The 27649-nt window shown below is 43.4% G+C and overlaps 2 protein-coding genes across 9 annotated transcripts; both read right to left on the bottom strand.

The window, feature by feature from the left end:
• Positions 1 to 215: 215 nt before the first annotated feature.
• Positions 216 to 11429, bottom strand: LOC135251727 (dnaJ homolog subfamily B member 6-like). 8 transcript variants are annotated; one of them, XM_064329439.1, is made up of 11 exons: positions 10409 to 11429; positions 9225 to 9311; positions 8059 to 8168; positions 7845 to 7898; positions 7273 to 7356; positions 6642 to 6743; positions 5569 to 5673; positions 4914 to 5031; positions 4727 to 4797; positions 3852 to 4028; positions 216 to 2054 (listed from the first exon to the last, which is right to left on the bottom strand). In XM_064329439.1, exons 2-11 carry the CDS (start codon positions 9287 to 9289, stop codon positions 2005 to 2007), a joined length of 936 nt encoding a protein of 311 aa, XP_064185509.1. In that variant the 5' UTR covers positions 9290 to 9311; positions 10409 to 11429; the 3' UTR covers positions 216 to 2004. The 8 variants fall into 8 exon arrangements, with proteins under 8 accessions (XP_064185509.1, XP_064185507.1, XP_064185505.1 ...); XM_064329437.1 differs by lacking the exon at positions 10409 to 11429 and adding an exon at positions 9640 to 10267; XM_064329435.1 differs by lacking the exon at positions 10409 to 11429 and adding an exon at positions 9474 to 9628.
• Positions 11430 to 14499: 3070 nt separating this feature from the next.
• LOC135251722 (tubulin alpha chain-like) lies at positions 14500 to 17106 on the bottom strand. Its single transcript, XM_064329425.1, has 4 exons — positions 17072 to 17106; positions 16249 to 16471; positions 15832 to 15980; positions 14500 to 15675 (listed from the first exon to the last, which is right to left on the bottom strand). The coding sequence occupies exons 1-4, from the start codon at positions 17096 to 17098 to the stop codon at positions 14698 to 14700; spliced, it is 1377 nt and encodes a 458-aa protein (XP_064185495.1). The 5' UTR covers positions 17099 to 17106; the 3' UTR covers positions 14500 to 14697.
• Positions 17107 to 27649: the final 10543 nt, after the last annotated feature.

Below are 27649 nucleotides of genomic sequence, written 5' to 3' on the forward strand. Positions count from 1 at the left end.
CTTGACGGACCTTCCAGGGTGACCGTCGCGTGGTCTGAACCATGGACCTGGTCAGGTCACATGATCATCTAAGAAGATATGAGGCATGAAAAAAAATAACTCACTTAAATCTTTTGAAAATGATTTACAGTGGATAAAATGGTAAGGCACCCACTACCAAGCTGTTTTGGAACGCGATTCTGCGGGGGGAAAAAAACAATCATGACCGAAATTAATTATCATTCAAAATGCTTTAATTTGCAAAACACATCAATGTGTACACTTACACGCTTTGAAGTAGAAAAGTATCCATACAACGACATTAGACAACTGCAGTATGTCCTTACAGTACAGGCATGAGGAGTGCCAGGTCTTCACAGCCACATTTTCTTTTTCTTTCCTTCACTCATCCCTTCTTCATACCTCCACTGAAGTCTTTCTCTCATACCACATGCAATGACCAGTTCTTTAATTATCCACATTTTCCTAAATGAAGCTGGGAGAGGTAATCGGCAGGCACGCACACTTGGGAGCGTGTGTGGACACAAGGCACAAAGTACAGGGCCGCAGTGCATACCGTGGAATTGATTAGACTGCTCTCCTTCTCAGCCAATCGCAGCCAATAATAGCAAAGGAGCGCAGGTGTTTGTGAGGCCCACGTGACTTTGAGGTGCAATGTGAACATCCTGAACTCTCACTGTGGTTCTCAGGATGTGCAGCAAGGTGGAGAAAACCCCAGACATGTATCCAGGAGAAAACAAAAACTAACATCAGTTTCGAGGACAAGAAAATAAAATGAAATTCCGCTAAAAAAATTTCTCACCAATCACTTTATTTAGAATAAATAAATAAACAAAATCTGAATCTGCTTCTCAAACAGTGCAGGCGTGCATGTTTCTTGTTGGATGCTGATATATCTGGGTCAGTGCACAACAAACAGCCCAGTACCTTTTTTTTTTGTCTCCCATAAATTACATTCCATATTTTTCCATTTTCACACATCTTTCTTGTAGTTTTTATTTCCATTATTTTTCACGTGTATTTTTTTTTCTCGTGTGGAGACAAAAGCGAGGAGACAAAAGGTCCAAGGACGAGGGAGCCGATTGGACAGCTTTGAATCGATGCACACGCAAAGGCAGGAAAGCCTGCAGCCATAGGCCGGGCTTCTTTTTACCTCCAGGGGGGCGAATCGGTCAATGAAACCTTGAGATTGCAGGGAGGGTGAAAGAGAAAGAGACAGATCAGGGAGAAAAGGAATCAAAACGCAAACAACAGGATTCAAAGAGTGTGTGGGAGGAAGTACTTCGCTCTAGGGTTTTCAACACACTTGTTCCTGGTTTTGGTTATACAACTTGTTGTACGTCGCTCTGGATAAGGGCGTCTGCCAAATGCCTGTAATGTAATGTAATGTAATGTAATGAAGCAGGTTCTGTTGGAAAGTATTCTGTTGGAATGCCGATGAATGAATAGGAGGGCGAAACAGGGCAGGGACAGGTACTACTTAGATTAAGCAGTGTGTGTTCCTCTTATGGTCACGCCTGAACCAGACTGAGCCATGCAGATGTAAGTCGACAGCAGCCACACAGGTTTTTGAAAGTAAACATTTTAATTCTGATGTCACACAATGAGTCAGTAATGAATTCACTGACACGAGGCACAAGTTCTACCTTCACACACGTCTAAACACAAACACAAATTTTTTGAAAGGTCTTTTCACTGATATTCACTTTAAAGAAGAAGGCGTAATGGACATTCACAAGATTCTCATTTCAGAAAATAAAAAAAATACCCGTTCTGTTTGGTTGCTAAGCAGCCCTCCTTCCCTTGAACTTTACTCTCCTTTATCGTCATAGTGATGTGATGTCATAGTGATGTGATAGGCACCAGCCGGTCTGACACGGGCAAAGTCAGCCAGGCGCCATGACAGAAACAGGCCAGACGTGGGTGGGGGGGCAAACAGAAGCAACTCAAAAGTTGATCATTTCACAGTGTTGGGGGGGGGGGGGTGTGTGGAAGGAGAAGATGTTATGCTTCCTTTGTACGCCACGTAGACTTGTTTGCCCCTCTACTCAGACCTGTTCAATAAAGCACAAAAGAAAAGTGTGCAAGACTTGATCACATTACATTGTTTCAAAACATCTTTGGCAACTGATTTCACAATGTCAGTACAGAGAGTCAAAATGGCCGTTATATTTAAAATACTGGTTTTATTTTTGGGGCACAGCTATTGCCCACATCTGACAATTGGGTCCTACCCAATTAGTTAGAGCAAAGATCTTCATAACATAACATAACATAACATAATATAATATAATATAATGAAGAGAACAGGCTATTCAGCCCAACGATGCTCGCCATTTTCCTAACTAAATTAGTGCATCATATTCACATCAAAATGCAAAAAGGATTATATACTGATACAAGCTTTTTGATAACTTTGATCTTATGAAAGAGGAGTGCTGATATTCTTATAATCTTTATAAAAAACTGCAGCACGTGTCCTTCTGTCATATGATAACAAGCACTTTTATGCATTAAAAGTCTAAGAAAAAGATATTGAAAGAAATGTAATTTTTGATAGCAAGCATTTAAGATGGCATTGGCTATATTATAACAGCATCCATTCATTCATGACAGATATATATATTGAAAATAAATGGAATATTTATTCAAATGCTACACATAACAATCACAACACGTGTACGCTGAAACGCATTACGAACATCAGCACTTGGAGAGATTCTCCCTCTAGACAGGGACACCAAATCACTGGGGCTGCTTCCACACAAACATTTGGCGAAAAGAAACCAGCGCACGAATGGCCACACTATGTTAGTGGTCATGATGCATACAGACAAACCAGGAAATAATTCACGCAAAGATGCTGTGAAATTGTTCATCTCTGGGAAGGAGAATCCAGGAATCGTTCAAAAGAACCAAGTGCACACTGGAGCTCTACAGAGTGTCAGTGCCCCAAACAGAAAGGCCAATCCTGAACCCTTCAAAAGAACCAGGTGCACACTGCAGCTCTACAGAGTGTCAGTGCCCCAAACAGAAAGGACAATCCTGAACCCTTCAAAAGAACCAGGTGCACGCTGCAGCTCTACAGAGTGTCAGTGCCCCAAACAGAAAGGCCAATCCTGAACCCTTCAACAGAACCAGGTGCACACTGCAGCTCTACAGAGTGTCAGTGCCCCAAACAGAAAGGCCAATCCTGAACCCTTCAAAAGAACCAGGTGCACACTGCAGCTCTACAGAGTGTCAGTGCCCCAAACAGAAAGGATAACACATGTAGTGTACTTCATTGCATTCAGTGGTGTGAGAAAGTATTTGCCCCCTGATTACCCGATTTTCTCTATTATTGCACATTTGTCACTCTGAACGGCTTAAAATCTTTTCCACGAAAAGATAGTTCAGCTAGTTCAAGCTTGCACTCTGCATCACAAAAAAAAAAGCCAGTTTCTTTAAATGCACAAAAATTACCTTGAGCGAGTCTAACACAGCGGAGTACTATGAAATCACTGGAAGAGCCAAGAAAGGCAAGAAGCAGAAGAGAAAACACACTACAAAACCCTAAGGAGAAACCACATCACCGCCAGCCCGCTGGAAGAAGAGAAAGATACACAGTAAAATGGCCAGCGTTGATTCAACTCTAAAAGGGTATGAACAAATCCAATAGTACTCTGATTTAATTTAACACTGAACACTACTGTGCAAACCGTCAAAACGACAGGAACCTCGTTAGTCGCCTCACAGCAGCACACAGTTGAAATTCCGACGCCCAGTTCCTGGGTCTGCCCGGTCGTTGAAGGCTCCGCCCTCCCGGGTTCTAGCCCCGCCCTCGTGTTCCCAGGCCCCGCCCCCCCCAGCACCTGTGTTCAAATCGGCGGCCGCCGCCCCCTGCTGCCGCACGGGGGTCCCTGGGTCCTGCCCGTCCTTGAACTTCCTCTTCCTGTTGTCGCGCTGCTGCTGCTGCTGCCGCCGTACCGCCGGGCCCTGGCCTGGCCACCGGCCGCGCGCGACGTCGAGGGCCGCCGGGTCCTCCACGCCTGTAACGAAGCAACGCGCGGCAAAGCGCCCAGTGCTGAATTAACTCTCACAGTGTGCGCGTGGCCCCGCCTGGACTCGCATAAACGTGGAGTTCGAAGTAACACCGGTCATTACACTGTGTGCAGGGACACTGCGCGGAGAGGTACTGTAAAGAGAGGGACTGCAGTAGGATTGGGAAAAAGAAACAAAGAGGGTGGGAGATGGTGGAGGGGGGGGGGGGTTCTGGGAGGGGTGTGGGGTGTGGGGAGTCATAACAGGAAGATGGGAGAGGGATCGGTTACTCAAATCATGGTCCATGAGGGTTGAGAACTGCTGGTTTTCCACCCTCCCTTTACCTGGGAGTCAGGTGCGAAGACAGTCTGGCCAATCAGTAACACTAACTGTTCAGTTGATTACCTGGGAGAATAGAAAATCAGGGCCGGATTTGGATCTGAGAGCCAGATTTGAGTATCCATGAGTAAGGGCAGTGGTAATCAAACCCTGTTCCTAAAGATCTACCCTCCTGTAGGGTTTTATTCCAACCCTAAGGAAGCACACCTCATTCAACAGCTAGAGATCACGTTGAGCTGCTAATCAGTAGAGTCTGGTGTGCCAAATTAGGGTTGAAATGAAAACCTACAGGATGGAAGATCTCCAGGAACAGGGTTGACTACCACTGGGTTAGGGGATCAAAGGATGCACATCGGCAGGTGCTAACCATTGATCAGCACGGTCTTCAAGACTCCATCCTCCACAATCTCGGTTCTCTCCTGGCCATTTTCCTTCACTCTGTTCAACAGTCATGGATTTCAGGGCATCAAAGGCACAGTCAATCGCATTTTTTAAAAATAATAATAATTTAAATAAAGAAGACAAAATCGTAACAAGGAAAAGAAAGAACTGACGTTTTGGTGGTTATGCTTCTTCCATTGACGGTTCTTGTGCAGGTGGTGACGGAGGTGGATCTCATCCCAACTCCAAATAAAGTATTTGCCAGTCCTCTCATTGATTGGAAGAAGCTTGCTCCTGAAAGACGAACAAGATTACAACACTACCAGATTAAAAACATCCACCTTACCAGCAGACCATTCAAATACTTTTCTGTGCTCTATTGATCTTGCCTGGTGTAATTGAGCCTGCAGGTATGACCAGAAGGCAGGGCTTGCACTTTTTTAGAGGTTCCAATATACCAGACAAGATCAGTAAAGCATAGAAAAGTATTTGAATCCAAAACAAATACATATTTGACCCAGGTCTGCTTACCAGAGACTCGAAAGGACTACTCCTTCTGAGAGTTAGTCTTATTAAGGGCTCGTCTTTTTGAAGTGATTTTATTCCATTTGTGAGTCCATATTCCGGAGAACCGGTTTTCCATATTCCGGAGAACCGGTTTTCCTCCTGTTTTGTCAGCTAGGATGAGGTGCAGTGAATCACAGATGAATTGCATCTGGAATTTCAATAAAATTCCACAATTTCCACACTGCACATTTGCAGAGTTGGTCATAATTCGGCCATCCAATCCATTCACACTCTGGTGACGATTTGTGTGCCTGGGAGCACTTTTACCTCCGGTGGAGGGGGAGGAAAAGGAGCTTGTCCCAGGCTGCGAGCTGTAAGAACTTCCCCAGGTCCAGCCGTTCCTCCCGCCACCGAAATCAGAGTCATCTGCAAACCATACGCAGAGAAGAAGCAGTGAGCTCTTACCCACTCTGCAACATAACAGTTCAACTTTCAGAAATCTTTACTTGACACAAAATGCACACAGTAAAATGTTCAGCGTTGTGCGTGTGCATGTGGGGACGGAGGTGGATGTAATCCAACCTCCAAATAAAGCATATTTCAGTCCTAACCATTGATGATTGGAAGAAGCTCCCTCCTGACAGATGAACAAGATTACAACACTACCAGATTAGAAACATCCACCTTACCAGCAGACCTAGCTGACAAAACAGGAGGAAAACCAGTTCTCTGGAATATGGAAAACCGGTTCTCTGGAATATGGAAAACCGGTTCTCTGGAATATGGACTCACAAATGGAATAAAATCACTTCAAGAAGACGAGCCCTTAATAAGACTAACTCTCAGAAGTTACTAAGGAGTAGTCCTTTCGAGCCTCTGGTAAGCAGACCTGGGTCAAATATGTGTTTGTTTTGGATTCAAATACTTTTCTGTGCTCTATTGATCTTGCCTGGTGTAATTGAGCCTGCAGGTATGACCAGAAGGCAGGGCTTGCACTTTTTTAGAGGTTCCAATATACCAGACAAGATCAGTAAAGCATAGAAAAGTATCTGAATCCAAAACAAATACGTATTTGACCCAGGTCTGCTTACCAGAGACTCGAAAGGACTACTCCTTCTGAGAGTTAGTCTTATTAAGGGCTCGTCATTTTGAAGTGATTTTATTCCATTTGTGAGTCCATATTCCAGAGAACCGGTTTTCCATATTCCAGAGAACCAGTTTTCCTCCTGTTTTGTCAGCTAGGATGAGGTGCATTGAATCACAGATTAATTACGTCTGGAATTTCAATAAAATTCCACAATTTCCACACTGCACATTTGCAGAGTTGGTCATAATTCGGCCATCCAATCCATTCACACTCTGGTGACGATTTGTGTGCCTGGGTGCACTTTTACCTCTGGTGGAGGGGGAGGAAAAGAAGGAGCTTGTCCCAGGCTGCGAGCTGTAAGAACTTCCCCAGGCCCTGTCGTTCATCCCGCCACCGAAAACAAAGTCATCTGCAAACCAGACATGGAGAAGAAGCAGTGAGCTCTTACCCACACCACAACACAACAATTCAACTTTCAGAAATCTTTACTTCACATAGCATGTACACAGTAAAATGTTTAGCATTAAATCAACTCTTACAGAGTACACATGGTCCCCTTCTGCACTCTGATAAGAGCTGAATTAGCGCTGCACATTTTACTGTGTAGACGGGAAAGCTGTCGAAGGCTCATTGGTCCAAGAAGAAAGGAATACACGATACAACACAACCCGCAATACCACACATTAAAATAAAGACATTAAAAGGAAACTGTAAAATAAGGAATTAAATTAAGTACATGTATTTATTGTGGATTTTTATAACGTATCACTATGAAGTGATAAAAGCAGTTGGACTGTGCACACACTGTGACGAGGAGGCTTTGCGCTGTGTGTGGCTGTGGGCCTTGGGGGGCCCAACTCTGTCCCAAGGCCCGCAGTAAGTAAATTGTCAGTAAGCCTCACGAAACTCATTAGAGTAGCTGGAGAAAGGCTCGTTACCCCCGAAAATATCCCGAAACACGTCGTCCGGGTTGCGGAAAGGCGTATCCCAGAAATCCCTCTGTGCGGAGGAGCCCCCGATGCCTGGGGAGAAACGGTAAAAAGGTCATGTGACCCGGAGACGGGTAATCGGGAAGGCGCGGCGGGATTTGGGGATACTGCGCGACAAAGAAACGGAATTCGGAATTTAAAAAATTCCCATCTTAGCAACGGCTGCAAGTGAAATATATATATTTTTTAAAAAACTTAACAGACACTCTCATCCACAGCAATTTCTACAGATTACGTTTTTTACATGTACAATCCACTCACACGGCTTGGACATTTTACCAAACGCAATTCAGGTTAGGTACCTCGGCTCAAGGATGCAAGGCATCCAACCTGGCAAATGAGCTGAAAACCAGCCCAGCTCCATCACTGTTGCACGGCACCTGCCACCCCCAAGAAGCCTTACATGCACCAAGTGAAAGAGTCACACCGTACTTTGATGGCAGTTTATGGCTGATGCTGGTTTGATTAGTCTACAGAGGGACGGGGTGCGAGACAGGCAGATGATAAACACGCCCTCTCACCTGTGCTACGGTTTCCACGGCTGCCGCCGTGGTCGTAAGCGTCTCGCCTTGAACCTGCGAATGAGTTCAGAGCAACGTTTTGAACATGAAAGCAAAGAAGTACGCGGAAAAAACAAGACTATGTTAAATGAGAACTCAGGCCCCCCCCCCCCCGATCCTAACCCCAATTCGGACCCTGAGGAGCGAGGCCTGGAGCGGGCAGAGCAGTACTTACTGTCAGACAGAACTTCGTAGGCCTCTGCGATCTCCTTGAACTTCCTTTCCGCTTCCTCCTTACTATCTGGATTCTTGTCTGGGTGATACTGTAGGGCTAGCTTCCTATACCTACACACACACACGCGCGCGTTAACAAAAAAAACTTTTCCGTAAAAGCAGGCACTCAAATTTTAGGGTACAGTACAGGGTTGAGTTTTCAACAAGGGGGTCCACTGACCCCTGGGGGAACTTGAAAGTAGTGTAGGGGGTTATTGACCAGACTTGATATACAATGTATTGATTGAAGAATATTTTTTTTTAATGTAACACTTTATAACTAATGGGGGTCCCCAGAATGCCTTTATGCTTGGTTGGACATCCCTAGATCCAAAAAGGTTGGAAACCCCCTCTAGACTATTCAAAGGTGAAACTGAGCTCTGTCTTTTTTTTCCACCACCACTTTGGAGTTTGAACCTCTGCTGTGACAGCAACATTTTATCGCCGTTTTGACGAAGTTAGGCTACATTCAGGGGGGAAAAAAATATTTTGTGCACCACTATATCGCTATCTAGTGGCTACGACAACGGAACCCCGACAAGCAGAACATTTGTTCTTCCTAGGAGCACGAACTCGGCGCTCGTAAATTGAAAAACTTAGGAGAACATTAATGCATCCCGTTTCGTAAGCGCACTAATGCGTCCGATTTCGTAGATCAGGCGCTACTAAATTATTTTTACAGTTAACAAATGCTCCTAAAGTGGGGGCACTGTAGAGTTCTGAAAAGCGTTTAGCTCTCAGACAAACGCGTTTTTGTAAGTTTGCCTGCTTATCATCGCTAGTTTTAGTTTCGCTTTCAGTTTTATACTGTAGCTTTGGGGCATAATATTAACCACTGGAAACAACCCTCAGATCACTGTGAAGCGGTTAATTGTACTACAAGCAACGCGTTCTCCTATCTCACACCTTTTATTTATGCCTATCTTTTTTTCTATGCAATTTTATGAGTAAGTTTATAGAGTGCCCAATACTACATACCGCTGTGTTACAATTTATGGTTAATAATCATTTTAAACGACGCATGCATTGGTTAATGTATACTAAACTACTACTGCAGAATCCGTTTATTAAAAGTTTCTAACATTCAAACCACAAAACCATCAAGACAACAAATGATCGCCGACTTACGCCTTTTTTATATCTTCCGAGGAGGCATTTCGCGGTACTCCCAGCACGTGATAATAATCCACCATGTCTTTACTAGACTTCAAGAACCTACCAAAAACAAAGCACTTCAGTTATAGGCTACGACAATCTGCGTCTGGAGAATCTTACTGATTTTATAGGACTCCGAATCTCTTTCACTTTTGGTTGCTGTTCACATGATCGTTGGCTCTGTAACATATGACACATAACATATGAACACAGCATACTTACACGTACTATATTTACATTAACGTAGCTAACTCAGATCTAATAAATAACACTCATGTAGGTTAAGGATCTCTACACTGTTCCTTTTTAAACGCATGGGTATGTCCCTAGCGGCAATAAATGCGCGTACACTTTTCCAAGGTTGCCCTGCCGTCCCGGCTTTTCTCACCTAAATACTTAAACTTTCAAGATGAAGGTGCAGGTTTAAAAAAAAGCCTCGGTTACTATTTTCTGTTAATAGTTGGGTAACTTTGAAAATCCACCGTGGGTGCAGTCAGATACAGTGTGTCGCGAATTAAATTGTGCATCTTTCCGTGAAAACCACGGAATATATTTGTAGAAATAGGTAGGCTACAGGAAAAATTGAAAAGTTATAATTCAGCCTCCTTCCTCTCCATAGCAAAATGTCCGGTGTTAATTCAACTCAAGCAGAGTAGAGTACAAGTATGTACTCCGTAAGAGTCGATTTAACACTGTACATCGTCCTCTGTTCCTCCAATTGTTTTGAGAGACAATTGGGCCGGAAATATTGAAATTTCTGCAGGCCACCTGTCTCTCAAAACAATCGGGGGAACACACTTCCTCTGACCTCACAACACTGCCAACGACTGACACTCCAAGCAGCAAGTTAACTGTGTCGTGACATTTACTTAATACTGGAATGTTCTATGCCAGAACCAATGTAGGATTGCGTGTACTGAAACTAATAAAAGCTAGCTGCAGATAGAGTACTAGGCCTAGCTCGGCATACAGATATGAAGTAGCTACATATTCCAATATACAGAGACATAAAAAAAATCCAAACCAATTGAGAATCAGAATGTTTACAAACAGGTGCATCAAAAATATTAAACTGTAGTGACATATTAGCTGATTATAACAATGTAGTAAAATATAGTAGATATAGTCTTGCACTAAACACTATGCAGATACCTTACCTTTTCTTCTTCTGTCCAGCAAGATGCTGTCTGTGCCCTTTTTTCTAATTAGAAATGATTTTTGTTAGCTTCCAGATTGCACTGACCATAGACACATGAATAAGCGTGTTGCAACCCCCTACAAACCATTACCAGCTAATTCTATGGAGCACGTTCATTATTTGGGCCATCGTGGCCTCTCCACTTCACCCTGGGGAACTACATTAAAGTCAACAATTTAAGCATAACGGGAAATTTAAAAAAATAAATACAGAGCTAATAATTCTTGGCACTGTTATGTTAGTGTTGTATTTGGAATAGTTATAGGCCCCAACAATTATTACTAAAAATATACTGGTCGGGCAGTAGGCTAGACTATCCTGCACGTGCCGGAGGGCTTAGTGTGTGCGCGCATGCACATGATTTCTGCGTGAAAGCTTGCTAAAGTACCTTCAATAATGGTTCGACTAACGAGCTAGAAGTTAAGACGTTAAGATTTGGTTACAGAGATCGGCTGAAAATGTACTCTCTGTCTCCACTGAGGCGCATGTTTGGTGAACATTCTGGTGCAAAATGGCCAGGTGGGTGTTACTCATTGGTGATGGCTGATGTGAGCTTACTCGTTCACTGCAAATAACTTTGAGACCATGAGATGAAATACGCTCTGTAAGTGCAAACCATAATTATTAAGAGAGCTATAAAACTAATCTGTTCGCAGCCCCTGGAAAAATAATGTCACTGTACAAGCAGCTCCGGAGTTAGGCCTACTTGAAGTCTATTTTCTTGCTTTACGCCACTATTGCAGCCATTGTAAAGTTGGCTGTCTTATCTAAAATATCCCTCAATGAACATAGAAACTGTATGGGACAATCGTATAAAAAACAGTTGAACTATCTGTTTAAGGAAGTGTAGTGGCTCACTGACTTCTACTTTATGCAACCGTTCTACTTTGGCCAAAAGAGGGCACTCCAGGATAATTATCCATTTATGAACATTTTGCACCACCGTCAAATCAGATATTAAATTATTTGCAAGTTTAATTAAAAAAAAAAATTAAAAACAAAGGGCTGCTTCAGAAAAATCACAGTCTTCAACAATTTAAGTCCAAAAAAGAAACAGAAAATAGCCTGCAGCATAAAGAAGAATAGGTGTCACTGTGGGGGTGTAACGGTAGCCTAAACGTCCTGTAAGTGGTGTAATGGGATTTTTGCAGTGAATTTTATGAAGATTAAGTGGCAGGTTGCACTCGGTAAGCAATTCGCTAGATAACACATATTGAAATAGCCCATACACACTAAAATATATTTCAACTGTAGTATTCGTAAGTTCAATTTTTTTGTACAAATCTGCTTCTACTTATAAGTATGCATTATTTGTTCAGCACCGAGGAGAATATATGCAATTAAATTAACACTAAAGACGCGGTGATAAAAATAAGTCTGGCCGACAATATTGGGTGCAACTACTTATAACTCTCGTCTAAAGCATATGGACTATTAGGATACATTTACCACAAGGTGACGCCACAAGCAAGCCAGCGCTCCACATCAACGTAAACAGCAATGTCGCGTAGCCTACTTATTTTCTAAAATTTCAAGTGTAGTAATTTTAACTAAAAGGTTTTCAAAAAAAAAAAAACTTCTTAAAGTTAGTTGGCTATTCATAACAGCTTTATGTTGGCGACAGCAAAACACACGGCTTGCTAACAAGGTAGACTAGGCTTATACGGCCTAGCCGTTTTTTGTGTTGAGAAACTGTCCCCGGTTAAAATACATGTTTTTTTCATGTTATTGTTCTTATTCGCAAAATAGCTAACACTAGGTAGTTACTATTAGCAACCTATGTTACATTCAAATAAGAAATCAGTGGACTAACCATAAACTGTATAACGTTACAGTAACGTTAGTTAACCCTTGTCCATCTTGGTTACCATGGAGACGCTACAATCGCTTCTAACATGCATTTTGAGTGAAACGCCTTTTGAGTATTAGGCCTACGTGAAAACATTAAGTGTTTTTCCATTTTTCATTCTACTATCCTTTTTTGTTGTTGTTGTTATTTTGTTATTACAAATTACTTCCTTATATACTTAAAAGCTTGCATCTTATAATTATTATAGCTTACATTGTAATATTTAGTAAAAGCAGAAAGATCTTCATTTTATAAATAATAATAATAACAACAACAACAATAATAACACTGATATATTTTTGTTAAATCTTCATTGTAAACACACTTACCAAAAGCTTTAAATAAAGTCATTGGCCTATAGTACAGCAAGGGTTCACTTCAGTTGTGGGTTTCACATAATTTAAAATCACATTGCTCCCGCAAGAATTGATTGAAATGACCATTAAATAGCTAATGTTTTTTAAAAAAAATTTTTTTTACTGTCATATCAATGATGTATCCCACATGAAAAGTGAGCAGACCTTACGTTTTGATGTGTGGAATGAATGTATGTGTAATTTCAGGGACAATAGCATGGAGCAAAATTTAGCATGAAATTCAGAACCAGTTGACCACCACAAGAGTAATTTTGCTTCATTTGGCAGGGGAGTATAAATACTTAAATACTTGGGTGAAGGTCAATTAAATGCCCAAGGTTTGTAGTATAGTCACATTTAATAATAATTTTTAAAAAATCACATCACAGCTCTGGTGCAATGAGATGATTAGCTCTTGTTATACAGTACTCACTGTCAGAATTTTTTGTTCTTTCGGGAACACATTTCCCAAATGTACCTCAGTGGCAAGCATGCCGTTATGGGAACCTTTTCATATTACCCTTTTTTCTGAGAGTACAGAATGTGTGGTGAACTGAATTAAACTGGGTACAAAATTGTTAACATACAAAAAACTAATGTTAACAAGCAAGTCACAAGATCACAACTGTGCTTGCATAGAGTTAATCTTCTTTGTAAGGCCTTAAAAAAAAAAAAAAACTAGACAACTGTGCACATATTTGGAAAATATTCCATCGCATTGATTCCAACTGCTGTAGAATACAGTCATCTGCCAGACTTGAGACAGCTGCCTAGAAATTTTAGAAATCCCAGGGTAAGACCTTCCCAAACGGATGAACCTCTTTACTTTCTTCTGTCGCTACTCACTAAAATGTCATCCTGTTACCTCTTTTTCATCGTTTGCTTAAATCTGTAATGGTGTCTGCGTGTTCTTATCTCCCCGCTTTTAACTCTACCAAGCTTTTTGATTCCGGCCATGGCTTGCTTGTGCTGTGCGCGGGCCAGTTTTTTAAACAAGGAACAAAAAGTAGCAAGGTCGTAGCCAGAAACTGAAACTGACCACCCCTTCCCTAAACCGTGAAACGTGAATATAACTGTTGCTTGGGGCAGAAAAGGTTGGTCAAGATGTAGGCCACTAACAAGACAAAGGGTATATTGTTTTCTGTTGCATGGAGCCCTAGGATCACCATGTAATCTTTGCATTTTTCCAGCATGTTCACAAGTGGTCAGTACACAGGCTTACAGTGTAAGGCTTGGGCCTCACTGCCTCATGAAAAGAGGAATGTAAAATATGAATATAAGTTTCACAAAAACAATGGAGGAAGTGAGGTAATGATTTGTATTTGTACATCTGGTCCATTTGCACGAATGTTTGGGAATTGATATTTTTGCCATTTGGAATCAGATTAAATGAGTCGTAATACTTACTTTGGAAACACATCTTTCTTGCAAAACAAATTAATTCAGGCAATAATTATTCATTGTAAATAAATCATTAGTTCCGCATTAATGTGAAATTATGTGGAGATACATTCTTAGATTTTTAGAAAGTTGTTTGACATGAATTATGTATTTATTGTATGTAAGCATTTATTATATGTAAGCATATGTTAGAGATACTGCAGCTTTAATGACCCTTCAGAGAAAACCTCATTTAGGAAACTGGTTTCTCAGTTCCTCAGTGGAATTTTTGTGCTGTCAGCGTTTATAAAATGCAGAAGTCACTTGAGTGGCATGTTGTTTTCATATAGTTTCTGGCCTGAAGTTTCAAATGTGCAATTTTTTTGTGTGGAAGCTGAAGTTACAAAAATATACCATTTTTAAATGTGACCTTTTTCCCCCAACATGAAATAATAGAAAAATACATTGTATTACTTTCAACTCGGTATTTATTGAAAACATGGACTCAACCTGACATGTGGCAAGAATATTCTAAGCTTTAAAACTTTGGAATGATTCCTAAAATTGACCCTTCAGAATACAGCTGAATGCAGCAACCGCTAACCGGAAGTGGCTGTGGGACTGGAATGGAGGGGTCAGTGAGCCTGGAGAATGTCTTCTTCATTAGTACTCCTCTCCCTCTTCTTCATCCTCCCCCACACTGTCGGTGCCCACCTCTTCATAGTCCTTCTCCAGGGCGGCCATGTCTTCTCTGGCTTCGGAGAACTCTCCCTCCTCCATGCCCTCCCCCACGTACCAGTGAACGAAGGCACGCTTGGCGTACATCAGGTCGAACTTGTGGTCCAGACGGGCCCAGGCCTCGGCGATGGCGGTGGTGTTGCTCAGCATGCACACGGCTCTCTGGACCTTGGCCAGGTCTCCCCCGGGCACCACGGTGGGCGGCTGGTAGTTGATACCCACCTTGAAGCCGGTGGGACACCAGTCCACGAACTGGATGGTGCGTTTGGTCTTGATGGTGGCGATGGCTGAGTTGACATCTTTGGGCACCACGTCGCCGCGGTAAAGCAGGCAGCAGGCCATGTACTTGCCGTGACGGGGGTCGCATTTCACCATCTGATTGGCTGGCTCAAAGCAGGCGTTGGTGATGTCAGCCACTGAGAGCTGCTCGTGGTAGGCCTTCTCGGCGGAGATTACTGGGGCGTAGGTGGCCAGTGGGAAGTGGATGCGGGGGTAGGGCACCAAGTTGGTCTGGAACTCTGTCAGGTCCACATTCAGGGCCCCGTCGAAGCGCAGGGAGGCAGTGATGGAGGAAACGATCTGGCCGATGAGCCGGTTGAGGTTGGTGTAGGTGGGGCGCTCAATGTCCAGGTTCCTGCGGCAGATGTCGTAGATGGCCTCGTTGTCCACCATGAAGGCACAGTCGGAGTGCTCCAGGGTGGTGTGGGTGGTCAGGATGGAGTTGTAGGGCTCCACCACAGCTGTGGACACCTGGGGTGCTGGGTAGACGGCGAACTCAAGCTTGGACTTCTTGCCGTAGTCGACAGAGAGGCGTTCCATCAGCAGGGAGGTGAACCCTGACCCAGTGCCACCGCCGAAGCTGTGGAAGATCAGGAAACCCTGGAGCCCGGTGCACTGGTCTGCCTGTAGTATGGAATGGAGAGGATTTCTTTACTTCTTTAAACAAATAATATGTAGGCTGTAATAGATGCTTATTGAAAATGGCCTTTCTGTTTCTGTACAGGGGGGAAAAAAAGTCATTATCCACAGAATAATACTCATTTAGAAGAGCAGACTCACCAGTTTGCGTGTTCTGTCTAGTACCAGGTCGATGATCTCCTTGCCGATGGTGTAGTGTCCGCGGGCGTAGTTGTTGGCGGCGTCCTCCTTGCCAGTGATGAGCTGCTCTGGGTGGAACAGCTGACGGTAGGTACCTGTGCGTACCTCATCTGAGGTGGGGAAAGGCAGAGAGAACCGTTAGCCAGTGCTGTAGCCTAGCAACTACAAAAATAATAATAATTATCATCATCATCATCATCAAAAAAAAAAAAAACTCAAAATGGTTTTTAATATGTGCTGACATAATCACCAAAACCAAGGTCCACTCAGCAGAGATGTTGCCGTACTTTCATTACAATTCATAAACAATAATACAATTCATGGGACCCGAGTGTTTATGTGGTAGACGTTACAAGTGGGAATGTAGAGACTCCTTACCAATGACGGTGGGCTCCAGGTCTACGAACACGGCACGGGGGACATGTTTGCCCGCCCCGGTCTCGCTGAAGAAGGTGTTGAAGGAGTCGTCTCCCCCTCCAATCGTCTTGTCACTGGGCATCTGCCCGTCCGGCTGGATGCCGTGTTCCAGGCAGTACAGCTCCCAGCATGCATTGCCCATCTGGGCACCGGCTTGGCCGACATGCATAGAAATACACTCACGCTGAAAAGGAAGAAAGAAAGTAGGACAGGGTTACCATGTGATGGCAAGGTAATTAATTTAAGATGTGTGACACTCTGAAAAAGGATGTGTTAATATCCTCTGCACTTTTTTTTGGGTTACTACTTTTCCTGTTACTGTCAACACATTTTGTGTCAAAGCTGCTGCTTTTTGTGCTACAAATATACAATTTATGTGTTACAATGGGTGACTTTTTTTTGAACACGGACTGTGTTGAGAGTAACACAAAATGTGTTGTCCATAACTTGACATGGAGGTGTGTTTAAAAAAATGACATGCTACGTGTTGCTTTTAAACACATTTGTGTTGAGAATGTGTGCCCTCTCGCAGTGTCGATCGACCGTGATTCAGATATTGACAGGCAGAGACAGATGTGTGTAGAAAGCTCGTATTGAACCGCTCGCTAATGCAACAGAACAAAAAAAGGAGCTGAGTGGTCATGTGTGCACAGACAGCAGGGGCTCAGGTTTTTTGGGGTAATGGTGCGCAGTCAGCACTATCAGTGGCAGATGTTGCCCCAGGGGTAGGGCTGGGTTTCAATTCAGGGGCTGGGAACAGATAATCCTCCATCTCCACCCTCACTCTGAGAGACTGCCCTCCGCCTTCCATCTGTTGAGCTATTATTTGATCAAGGTTTTGGAAGAAGAACAAAGTTGTATTGTGACAATCATTTAAGCACACTGTACAAGCAATACTTCTGCTATTTGTCTTTAACCTGTATAATGAACCCTTTGTGAGTGGGGGGGGGCGGGGGGGAACTGAAGTGCCGTAGTCTGCTAATGGCGGTAAGAGGAGAGAGGGCTCCCATTTTGTTTAGTCATGCAGAAGGACATGACATCTGAACCAATCGATTAGCTGGGATTTTCCTTTGTTCTCTCGCAGCCTAACTGCCCTCTGCGGCTCAAATGCACAGTGTGCCTCCCACCCCTCCCCTCCCCTCCCCTCTTCACCCCACTCTACCCTGCCCCAACGTCATAAATCACCAGTTCCCTAAAGGTTTTTTACCATCTGAAAAGTCAGTTAGTATCTTTGTAATATCAGTTAGTATCTTTGTAATATCGGTTAGTATCTTTGTAATATCGGTTAGTATCTTTGTAATATCAGTTAGTATCTTTGTAATATCAGTTAGTATCTTTGTAATATCACGGCATTTGAGTCCTCCCAGTATCACACATCTTTGCACAGATTCACTACATGTATTTTGTTACATGTTAAAACACACAAAAGCTATGCGTGTGACAAGCAGAAACGCAGGCCCCTTGAACTGCGATCCAGTCTAATGAGTTCTGTTAGCTTAAAAAAAGAAAAAAAGACACGCCACAGAAAGAAAAAGAGATTTTAGTGTTCGGGTTGCCTGTGGCTGTGTGGGGGGGGGGAGGGGAGGGGGGGAGGCGACGTCACCGCGCACATTCCCTCATCCTCTCTCTCTCTCTCTCTCTCTCTCTCTCTCTCTCTCTCTCTTTCCCTCTCTCTCTCTCTCTCTCTCTCTCTCTCTCTCTCTCGCCGCGCGCGCGCGTGAGGGAAAAATGACGGGCGTCGCCCCGGCCGTCCCTCACGGAGACTGCGCCGAGCGAAAGCGGAAAAACACCCCCAGTGTGTCCCCGAGGACGGGAGGGGGGAGGGCAAGAGGGCGCCTCTCCCCCTCCCCCCACCGAGGCCATGCGGCCCGGCCCGCCCTGCTTTGTTGCTACGGATATCTGATTTGAGCGCGCAAGAGCCGCGGAAGAAAAAAAAGAAAGAAAAAAAAACCCTCGTCATCCCTCTCTCTCTCGCTCGCTCGCTCGCCCCGGATCTCTCGCTCGCCCCCAGGGCACCTCTCTCCACGCTTAAAGGCTTAAGGCGCTGCCTCTCTCCGGTTTTGGCTTCGCGCCCAATTAAAAAAACTTCAGCCTCCCCCCCATCCATAAACAACCTCTGCCTTTGCGGTAAAACCAGGAGAGTTGGAAAAATAACCGGTGCCCTGCCATATAAGCCGTATTAACTTAACATGTCTGACTACACAAAGGCTACCATTTCCTCGGAAGAGAGAAAAAATAATAATCCGCGAGCAAAATGAAGGACGTCTTGAGTAAAGGATGGACTGCCGGGACAAACTGCGCCAGCGATTCCTGGCGTCTGGCCCGTAGGCTCTGAGAGAGGGAGCACGCAGTTACACTGCAGCGTGAGTCTCTCTCTCTCTCTCAATTTCAATTTCAAGGTGCTTTATTGGCATGACAAATATAGGCACTTGTGTTGCCAAAGCAGCGGTTACAACATACAACTATATACAGTGAATCCGAGAATGTGAATTTGTTATATAAAAAATATAAAAATATATACAAAAATATCAGTAAGTGTTGTCGCCAGTTATATTGGAAATGTGAATGCATTCTGTCGCCTCGGATGTCAAGACATGAAAGTGAATGTTCGCATATATCCTATTTGTTGCATAACAACGGTCCAAGTTCAACTACCAACGACAGTTTTGCTTGACAACAGTAAAATATGCCCAAACGGCTGCAGAAGAATATTTCAATTCCAGGTGATTAAATCGATAAAAATCAATAAATACAAAAGTAACCATATGTAGTCATTGTTGGTAACCCGTTGTATATAAGTGGAATAAACCCCTCCGGGCTGTCTCGGTTATTAGAAAATAATGTAGGCTACTTCGGTGGTAGTATGGGGTTACAGAAGAAATCATAGGACAGATGGACCGACGGCAACGTCGCTTTTTCATACGTCAGTGGGCTAATTTGCCTAATCTTCGCGGTACTTTAGACCGCGGTGGAAACGCAGACAACAATGGGCTGAAGGAACCTTTTAGTTCCTTGAAAAGTAGTTCCTGGGACTAAAAGTTCCGGGTACTTTTGGTGGAAACCCGGCTAAAAGGTTCCTAGTCCTGGGATAAAGTTCCTGCGGTGAAAACGCGGCTTTAGTGTGCGTGGGGAACTAAGGCTCAGGACCAGCTGAGATTGTTAGCTTTGCTCAACTCTTGGTATTGCAGGGCTCTTCCTCTCTCTCTCCCCCCCTCCCTCTCTCTCTCTCTCTCTCTCTCATCCTCCATCTTACTGCACATCCTGCCTCTACCGAAAAAGAATACAGCCGCAGCAACACTGTTGTTTCCCTGCTCTCTGCGTACAGGCACATTTAACCACATTCATTCCATATGTCTGCAAGAATAATCATTCATTCGCCGGTGTAAGAATCAGAAAAATGAAAAAAATAAATAATAAATAAATGAAAAATCCAAGCAGCACATTTAAACATCTTTCATTTTCAGAGGGTAATTTCTACGTTGCCTGCGCGCTAAAGGAGAAGGTAAAGCTGAAAAGACGAAGACGATCGGAATTCAGATCTCATCTACGTCAGCACTCACCATTTTGTTAGATTCTCCTTCTGGCGAACGTTGAGGATTCGGGAAAAGAAGGCAGCAATGCAGAGACTGGGCTGAGGCGGGGTTTTTATAGTGTGGGGGCGGGGGGCGGAGGGAGAGGGTGGAGGGAGGGAGGAGGGGGGGGGGAACAGGAAGTCGGCTCCCTGTTGGCGGGAGCAACAGTTAGCAGAGGGAAAAAAAAAAAAGAAAAAAGGGGGCCGGCCTTCTCCAAGCAGCAAAACTCCCTCTTCCACAAGGCCCGAGAGCCTGTGAGGAAGACCAGTGAGGAAGAGCCTCACCACGCACAGTATTTACACGAAAGCTGTCCATAAATTCAGAGACGCAGGGCGCGCTCGAATGTGCGCATGTTCGCGTGAACGTCCCCGTACGTCAGCAAGCAACGCTTTTTTAAATTCAAAGGGTCCAAAGCCCGCCCCCATATCTCTTTCTCTTTCTTTTTCTCTGGGAGTGAGGTCAGGTGATTTTCTGAGCTTGCTCACCAGGAGGTGACAGAGACAATGCAGGGGCGACCGCCACACCCACAGGGAGAGCGAATTGTTAAGCGACCAACAGGAACCAGAGCCGCAGCATATAGCCTTGGGCTAAAATTGTAGCTTCACCTTTGAAATGAAGGGAAGTTTCACCCTGTTTATTTCCCCTTTTGGCTCATTTTCAGCCCCGATCCCTTACACAGATTTCACTTGTGTGACAAAAGGACAACCAATCTCTTATTCAACAAGATTTCACATTCACATTTCAGGTATCTTAAATAAGGAATGATTCACTGTTTTAATAATTGTTGGGATGTAACAGTGTAAATGGTTTCTTTTGTTTTTACTTTATTTCTTTTTTTGCAGATTAGTGGTTGCTCTTGTTTTTATTTTATTTATTTTTTTGCAGAGAAGTGGGCAGTCACACTTGTGTAAAAGCTGGACAGTGTTTTATTTTTCAATGAATTCCCCTGAAAAAGGGGGAGAGCCATGCTTGTGGAAAAGGAGAAATGGAACACGGACGGCTGTCTCTTTGTGATGTCACAGTGGGAGGGAGGAAACCTGGTTGCATTGAGACATATGGGAGCTGGGCGGGGGAGGGGAGGCACCGAACAGACAACTCTGTCCCACTGGCTTTTCACTTAGCCATATTTATGTCTAAATAAACAGCTGAATGCTATTTGAATGGGATTGGCTTTAATAGCTTGACTGCAGAGTGACCTGGCAGAACTGGTTTTAACAGGCGTTTTTAAAATATATTCAGATCAGATGTTCAAACATTTATTTTGGTGTGCGTCCAATCGCACGCAGTCATCCTGAACAACGCGAAAAAGATGAAAATTTACTTTTACATATAAAAAAGGGTTTAAAAAAGAAAAAATTATGTTCTCCATTTTCTTTTTTTTGCAACACAAACCTTCAAACAATCCAATAAACATCTTCAAACAAGAGAGTAGTGCGACCTGGATTGTATCCGGGTTTAAGCATTCTCCCCTGCAGGTTGCCCTTGTGGATTTTACTTGCAAATTTCCGGCATTGTAAGTAAATGAGTGTGTTTCCTGAAATGCGAAAACACACGCAAGAGCAAACACTGAAAATAACAAACGCTTGCGCAAGGTTTAAACTTTAACTCTCTGCACCAATATACGCACCAATGGGAAATCAGGATCGGCATCTCCAACTGAGTCAGGAATGCCATGGAAGAATTCTCGGTCCGTGCGGAGTCTGGGAAGCAGGATATCCACGTTTTCCCAATTCCCATTCTTTTCTGAGAATTCCATTATACTTAGCAAGCCTTGGTGTTCAGGTATCTCTGCTTATGTAACATCCTCTGTGTAAAACACTTTACCCAGTCTTCTTCAGTAATTCAGACTAGCCGGTTCAGTTACTAGGCACTGATTAATTGATATTTGGAAAGGGCATACGAATCTTGTAAACACACTACCGTAGAGCTTTTGATCACCATGCAAGCGGGGGGGGGGGGGGGGGGGAACAAGAGCCAGCCAGTGAGAAGGTGGGTTTTCAGATTAAACAAACCGGCTTTACTCAGCTGACTTCAGCTGACGCACACGAATGAAAGGAACAACAAATCAGTATGCGGCCATGTAGACGAAGTACACAGCCATGAATTAATACTGAATAGAAGATACTCTTCAAGCACAATGGTTTGAAACCCCCCCTTTTGCTTGTGGTGACCAGCTAGGAGAGCCAAACCGGAATGACAAACGCTTGCCTGGAGAAACTTGCAACTATTTTTGGAATGCTGACTGAACTGCTAGATAGCCAGTGTTTTAAACAAAAACACTTCACCTGCAGATGTTTTGTACCGTAAAAAAAAAAAAAAAAAAAAAAACCCATATCGGGTCTGTAATTTGAACATCCATTTGTCATTAAATATGCTTTGAAATTCCTTCATGGAGTAAGGTAAAGCTTTTTGACCTTTCAAGTTAACCTCAGTGCTCGTTGATCATTTCCTGTCGATGCACACATGGGGTGGGTCTCGCAGGATATAGCGGTGTGTCCAGGTATCCATGGCAACCACACATCCAATCAGAGACAGCTTGACAGCAAGTGCCAGGCCTCACACGAAACCTGTGGCAGAAAACACTTAGTGAATTCAGTCTGGCGCCAACACACACACATGCCAATATCTTTCTGCATACAGTATGTATATTGTATTACAATACATTACACAATATACATATTTCACAGACACTAAGAAACGTGTTTGACTGATATATTATTTCTACCAGACTGACTTTTAAAAAAGAAATTTGATTGCCCATTAAAGTATTTAGGGAGAGGTGTAGGGACAGTTCTCAGTGCTGCTGTGGCAGTAAGTTTTATATGGTCAGTGAAAGTAAAAAAAAAATGCATGAGACATTTTACATTACATTACATTTTGGGGTGTATATTATGCCTCCTGTGGTTTTCAGTTACTGACCATTCACCATCTGATGTGTCAGCAAAATATGCAAAACATGGAGTACCAATGAATGGTATCGCAGTGCCTAAAAGCGATTGGTCCAGAGCCCTAGACATGCATGTTGTAGTTCCAGTAAATAACTATTATTCAATGCTATACATTCTATTCTTTCAGCAGATATTCTACAGCTACAGTTCCCAACCTGTAACATATGTGACTATAATGGTGGTCTTCCATGACGAGCACTGTTAGCAGTCAGATGTTTTGAATATTATAATATTATAAGTGATGAAAGCCAAGTTGCTCACTTTTCACTGTCCGCACCTCTTATAAATAAATGATCTTAACCTAATTCTCAGTGAGTCTGTGCTGAATTGTTGCTACGATGTGAGAGAAATTTTACTTTCTCATTAAAGCCACCAGCTCCCTGAGAAGATACTGGTCTTTTCCTTCTTTCTTTTTTTATTTTTATTTTTTTATTTTTTTTTGAAAAAATGGAACAAAAAAAAAAGAAGTTATTTTTTATTTTCTTTTGTGGAATGCAGGGTGACGTCGGTGACCTTATTTAGGAAAGGTGCTTCATCAAAGGCACAGGAGCTTTCTGAGAGCATGCTTAAATTACAGGCAAGACTTGCTGTCCTTCAACACCAGGGCCTTTAGCCCCAAGAGGAAATAAAACTATAACTATAACCATGTGCAGTTCTGGAGCCAAAGGATGATTATTTTTAAAAAATGGAATAAATGGTATCATTTATTCTTTTCGAAGCGGCTGACGTGTGCCTTATTCAGAGGCATTAAGGGGGTTAGGTAGTGTCTTACTCAGGCAGACACGTGTCCACTTAACCGCAAGCCTCGCCCACGAGCAATAACTTACTATAACCATTCTCTGAGCTAGGTCAATACCAAGTAAGAACAAATGGTCTTGTGTCTTACTTATCACAACTGTTTTCTAACTATTACTTATTTTCAGGCACACGTCTTAACAAATTTTTCAAAATTGTGATACTAATGAAATAAGAGAAGAGTAGATCCACGTTCAGTTAACTTCGAATGATTGCAGTTGTAACACCTATTTCAAGGACGAGCACTACCTCCCGCTCTAACAGTGCACGTCATGAAGCCCGTTTGGAAATCCGACTCCTCAAAATTGAAATGCCTCAGGTTATATCATGCGCGAAATTAGCACCAGTGTGTGTGTGTCCTGAAAGGAAAATGGGGCTCGAAAGGTTACCCTGGGTGTGCGTCAGTGCGCCCTTAGCATGCTGGGAAGGCACAATTTGATGACGTTCAAGAGGATGAAACGGCTGAACACTTGACAAAACGTTCCAGTAACATTGTGAGAACATTTTGTGTTGGCTGGGTATACCAGGGGCACAGTGTCAACGTTGTTTTAACAATGTTTTTGTGGATCTGCTAAATTGGCCTGGGTTTTCTCACCGGTTTGCGTGTTCTGTCTCATGCCAGGTCAACGATCTCCTCGCCAATGGTGCAGTGCCCACTGGAATAATTGTTGGCACCATGAGCTGATCTGGGTGGGAAAGGTGGCGGTGGGTAGCCGTCCGCACCTCGTCTGGTGGGAAAAGGACACTGTTATTGCCAAGTGGTATGACATTGAGCGTTTGATGTTACGAGCGGTGAGTTGCTTTGAGTGAAACAGCTGATGTAAATCATTGGTTCTGAGGTTGAGGATATAATGTTTTAATTATGCAGAATGTTGATATATTTCTACATTTTCAGGTGAACAATCTGACAGGTTACCTTTTACCAGTGACGTTGGGCTCCAGGTCTACTAAGACAGCACGGGGGACATGTTTGCCTGCCCCGGTCTCGCTGAAGCAGGTATTGAAGGAGTCGTCTCCCCCTCCAACCATCTTGTCGGATCCCATGTTCCAGGCACTACAGCTCCCAGCATGCATTGTCCATCTGAACTCTTGCCAGGCCTACATGGACAGAGATACATTCCTGCTAGAATAAAACGGAAGTGAAATGAACCACACACCAGTATTTAATTTTTTTTTGGTGGGTGGGGGGAATAATTTGTTAAGCTGTGTTATTTTAACTGGGAAAAAAAAAAATACAAACAGTATCTTTTCCAAACAGAAAATGCCAAAACACAGATAGGCTAAAAAGATATTCTTTGCCAAAATATACTCTGCTGTCTCAGAGAAAGTTCACATCTATTTGAGCTTGATGCAGTGCTTCAAGAACCACATTCATGAAATGAATGGAGGGGAACTATGTTCTTTGTGTTGGGTATTAAGAGTTGAGACACTGGTATGCGTATGCTAAAGCATTCCTCACTCCTCTTTGTCTGTGTTCTTTCTCTGCGCAGTTAAATTGACTGTTGTTGTACCTCAGCTTGGCCAGTGAGTCCTTAATTTCCCCAGGAACTCTTTCTGCTGTTATTTTTTTTCCCTATGCTCTTTGCCCAGGGCACTCCTGTAGTATTTAGAGAAAGACAGGATCCCATAGAAACAGGTAGGCTGTGAACTCACTCACCGAGTCTCTACTCTGTGTACTTCACCTGATCAGAGGGAACTATAATATGGCACTTGCGGCAACGCGTTGTGTCCTTGGGTGTCCGAAGCAAATCCAAAAATTGGAATTCGCTATTGCAATCTCTCTCCCCTCTGGTCCATGATTGCAATCTCCCATTGCAATTTTTTATTCTCGCAAATTTCTCTGGTACACGCATAATTAGAAAGCTGGAAAACCACTACTACTGTACAGACACCATTTTTACATGTGATAAATTTGTGTGTACTATAGTATGCTTTCTTTTGTATTAGTTACGTATGGCATAATTTGTTACCAAAGTAGGCGGACCGATAAAAGTCTAGCATGTGCTTGGCTTAGTCGTAAATATTCCCTGTAGCCCTGAATCAGTAACTGTGAGCTGAACACCACGGGAGCAGCAATCTACCTGCGGTTTCAAAAGAGGCAGAGAGTCCAGGGGTCAGGAAATAAAAGTCCTGCTTTTGCTTTCACTAATTAGCTCAACCTCCTGGCTTGCAGAATTGTGCTAATTATAAAAAATCCAGGTCATTGGTACAGAATACTAGGGGGAGGACTTTTGCTTTCTGAACAGGGATTTTTCTCCTCTGAGGTTTCAAACAGTGTACTTTCAAAATGGTGCTTGAGAAAAACCTAGCGTGCTGTGTCCTGCGTGGCCTATATTTAACCTCTTAACAATTTCTCCTGAGCGGGCTGAGGGTATATCGGGGTCTGGTGGAACACTGTGCCCTCAGAACCAGTTTATTCTGCATCTTCTTAAGAGTGAAGCTGGCAACCCGGAACACAAGATGACATAGCTCAGGAGGTAAGTGCGGTTGTCTGGCAGTCGGAGGGTTGCCAGGTCGATCCCCTGCCCTGAGCGTGTCGAAGTGTCCCTGAGCAAGACGCCTGACCCCTAACTGCTCTGGTGAATGAGCAACATCGATTGTAAAGCGCTTTGGATAAAAGCGCTATATAAATGCAGTCCATTTACCATTTGCCAGGACAGAGTCAGTCACAGTTCTGTGATCTGCTCGTGTGCGATAATGATGATGACGATCACAGGTAACGCAGATATTCAGCGGGCTGCACTGCAGAGCTGTCAGGATGAAAATGAGACTTCAGGGCACATTAACCAGAGGGAGGGAGCTGATCCCCTGCGCATTGCTGCTGCTGCTGCTGCTGTTTGTTGCTGAGTCACTCTGTCGCCCTGAGGTCCAGACAGCCATGATTCACATTTACTTGTGTCGGCCTTTGACGGCCTCTTTAGAGGCTCAGAGGCACTTAACCCCCCGTGGGCTCTGTTGACTGACACAGACCATAATATTTCATATTACTAACATTCATATTTACCGACATAGAATATGAAATGTGGAGTGTAGACTATTGCACTTTCTGCTCCAAAATGTATTTAATCAAATCACATTTATTTTGCGATTTGAAGCAAAAATATGTTTGCTATTTCACCTTTGCGGGGAATATAATTTTAAGGATTCAGATCTGCTTCTTTTGTTTGATCATGTATTTGCATTCTGGCAACAAACAAGAGCTCGGACTTCAAATACTGTTGATATATGCAAAAGCACTTTAAACCATTTGAAGAGCAGGTTTTTTGGAATGCTTATTCAATATTCCAAGGCAGTGTTCTAGAACTCCATCGGTTTCTATTACCAGTGCCGATTGTTACACCAGCATTGGAATGTTCACTTCAGAACATTCTAATTACATATTTGTGATCTCACATCTTAAAGCCTTAAATTTAGCTTGACCCCTTTAACAACTGTGTCTGTGTGGATCAGTGGAATATTGTGCATCATCATCTGGATTGAACTTCCCTGTTCTTAAAAAGCCATAGATTGACAAGTGCATATACGCTGTCCCCTAGTGGTCGTGGAGGGAAAAAGAAGAGGCAGGAGGGAATGGTATTCTTGTGACTGACACTTGCCTTCCTGGCTCTGTAGATTCCAGCTGCAACTCCATGTCAGATTGAAGAGAGAGATGGCTGCCAACAGTGGTGCAGCATGATAGTCTGCATATGCAGTCTCTGTAGCCCCCTAAATTTGAAACTAAAACTAAAGCAAGTTTTAGTCTGGGCCTTTTGAGCCCCCTCCCCTCACCACCCTCTCTGATTTGGGGCCCCGGGTAGTCAATTCCACTGTTGCCCCGCACTGTGACGCCCCTGTGTGTGTGTGTGTGTGTGTGTGTGTGTGCGTGCGTGTGTGTGTGTATGTGTGCATTTGTGCATGTGCGTGTGATGCCCCTGGCTGCCAATGCAAAGCATATTTTCATGGAATTATTTGATTTAAAAAATTTTTTTTAAAGAAATGAAATGGCAAATCATTACTCTTGCACCTGCTTGGATTTTACAGATGTCAAATCAGAGCTGATGATAAATA

Source organism: Anguilla rostrata, chromosome 3 (assembly GCF_018555375.3).
Source record: "Anguilla rostrata isolate EN2019 chromosome 3, ASM1855537v3, whole genome shotgun sequence".
Lineage (NCBI taxonomy): Eukaryota > Metazoa > Chordata > Actinopteri > Anguilliformes > Anguillidae > Anguilla > Anguilla rostrata.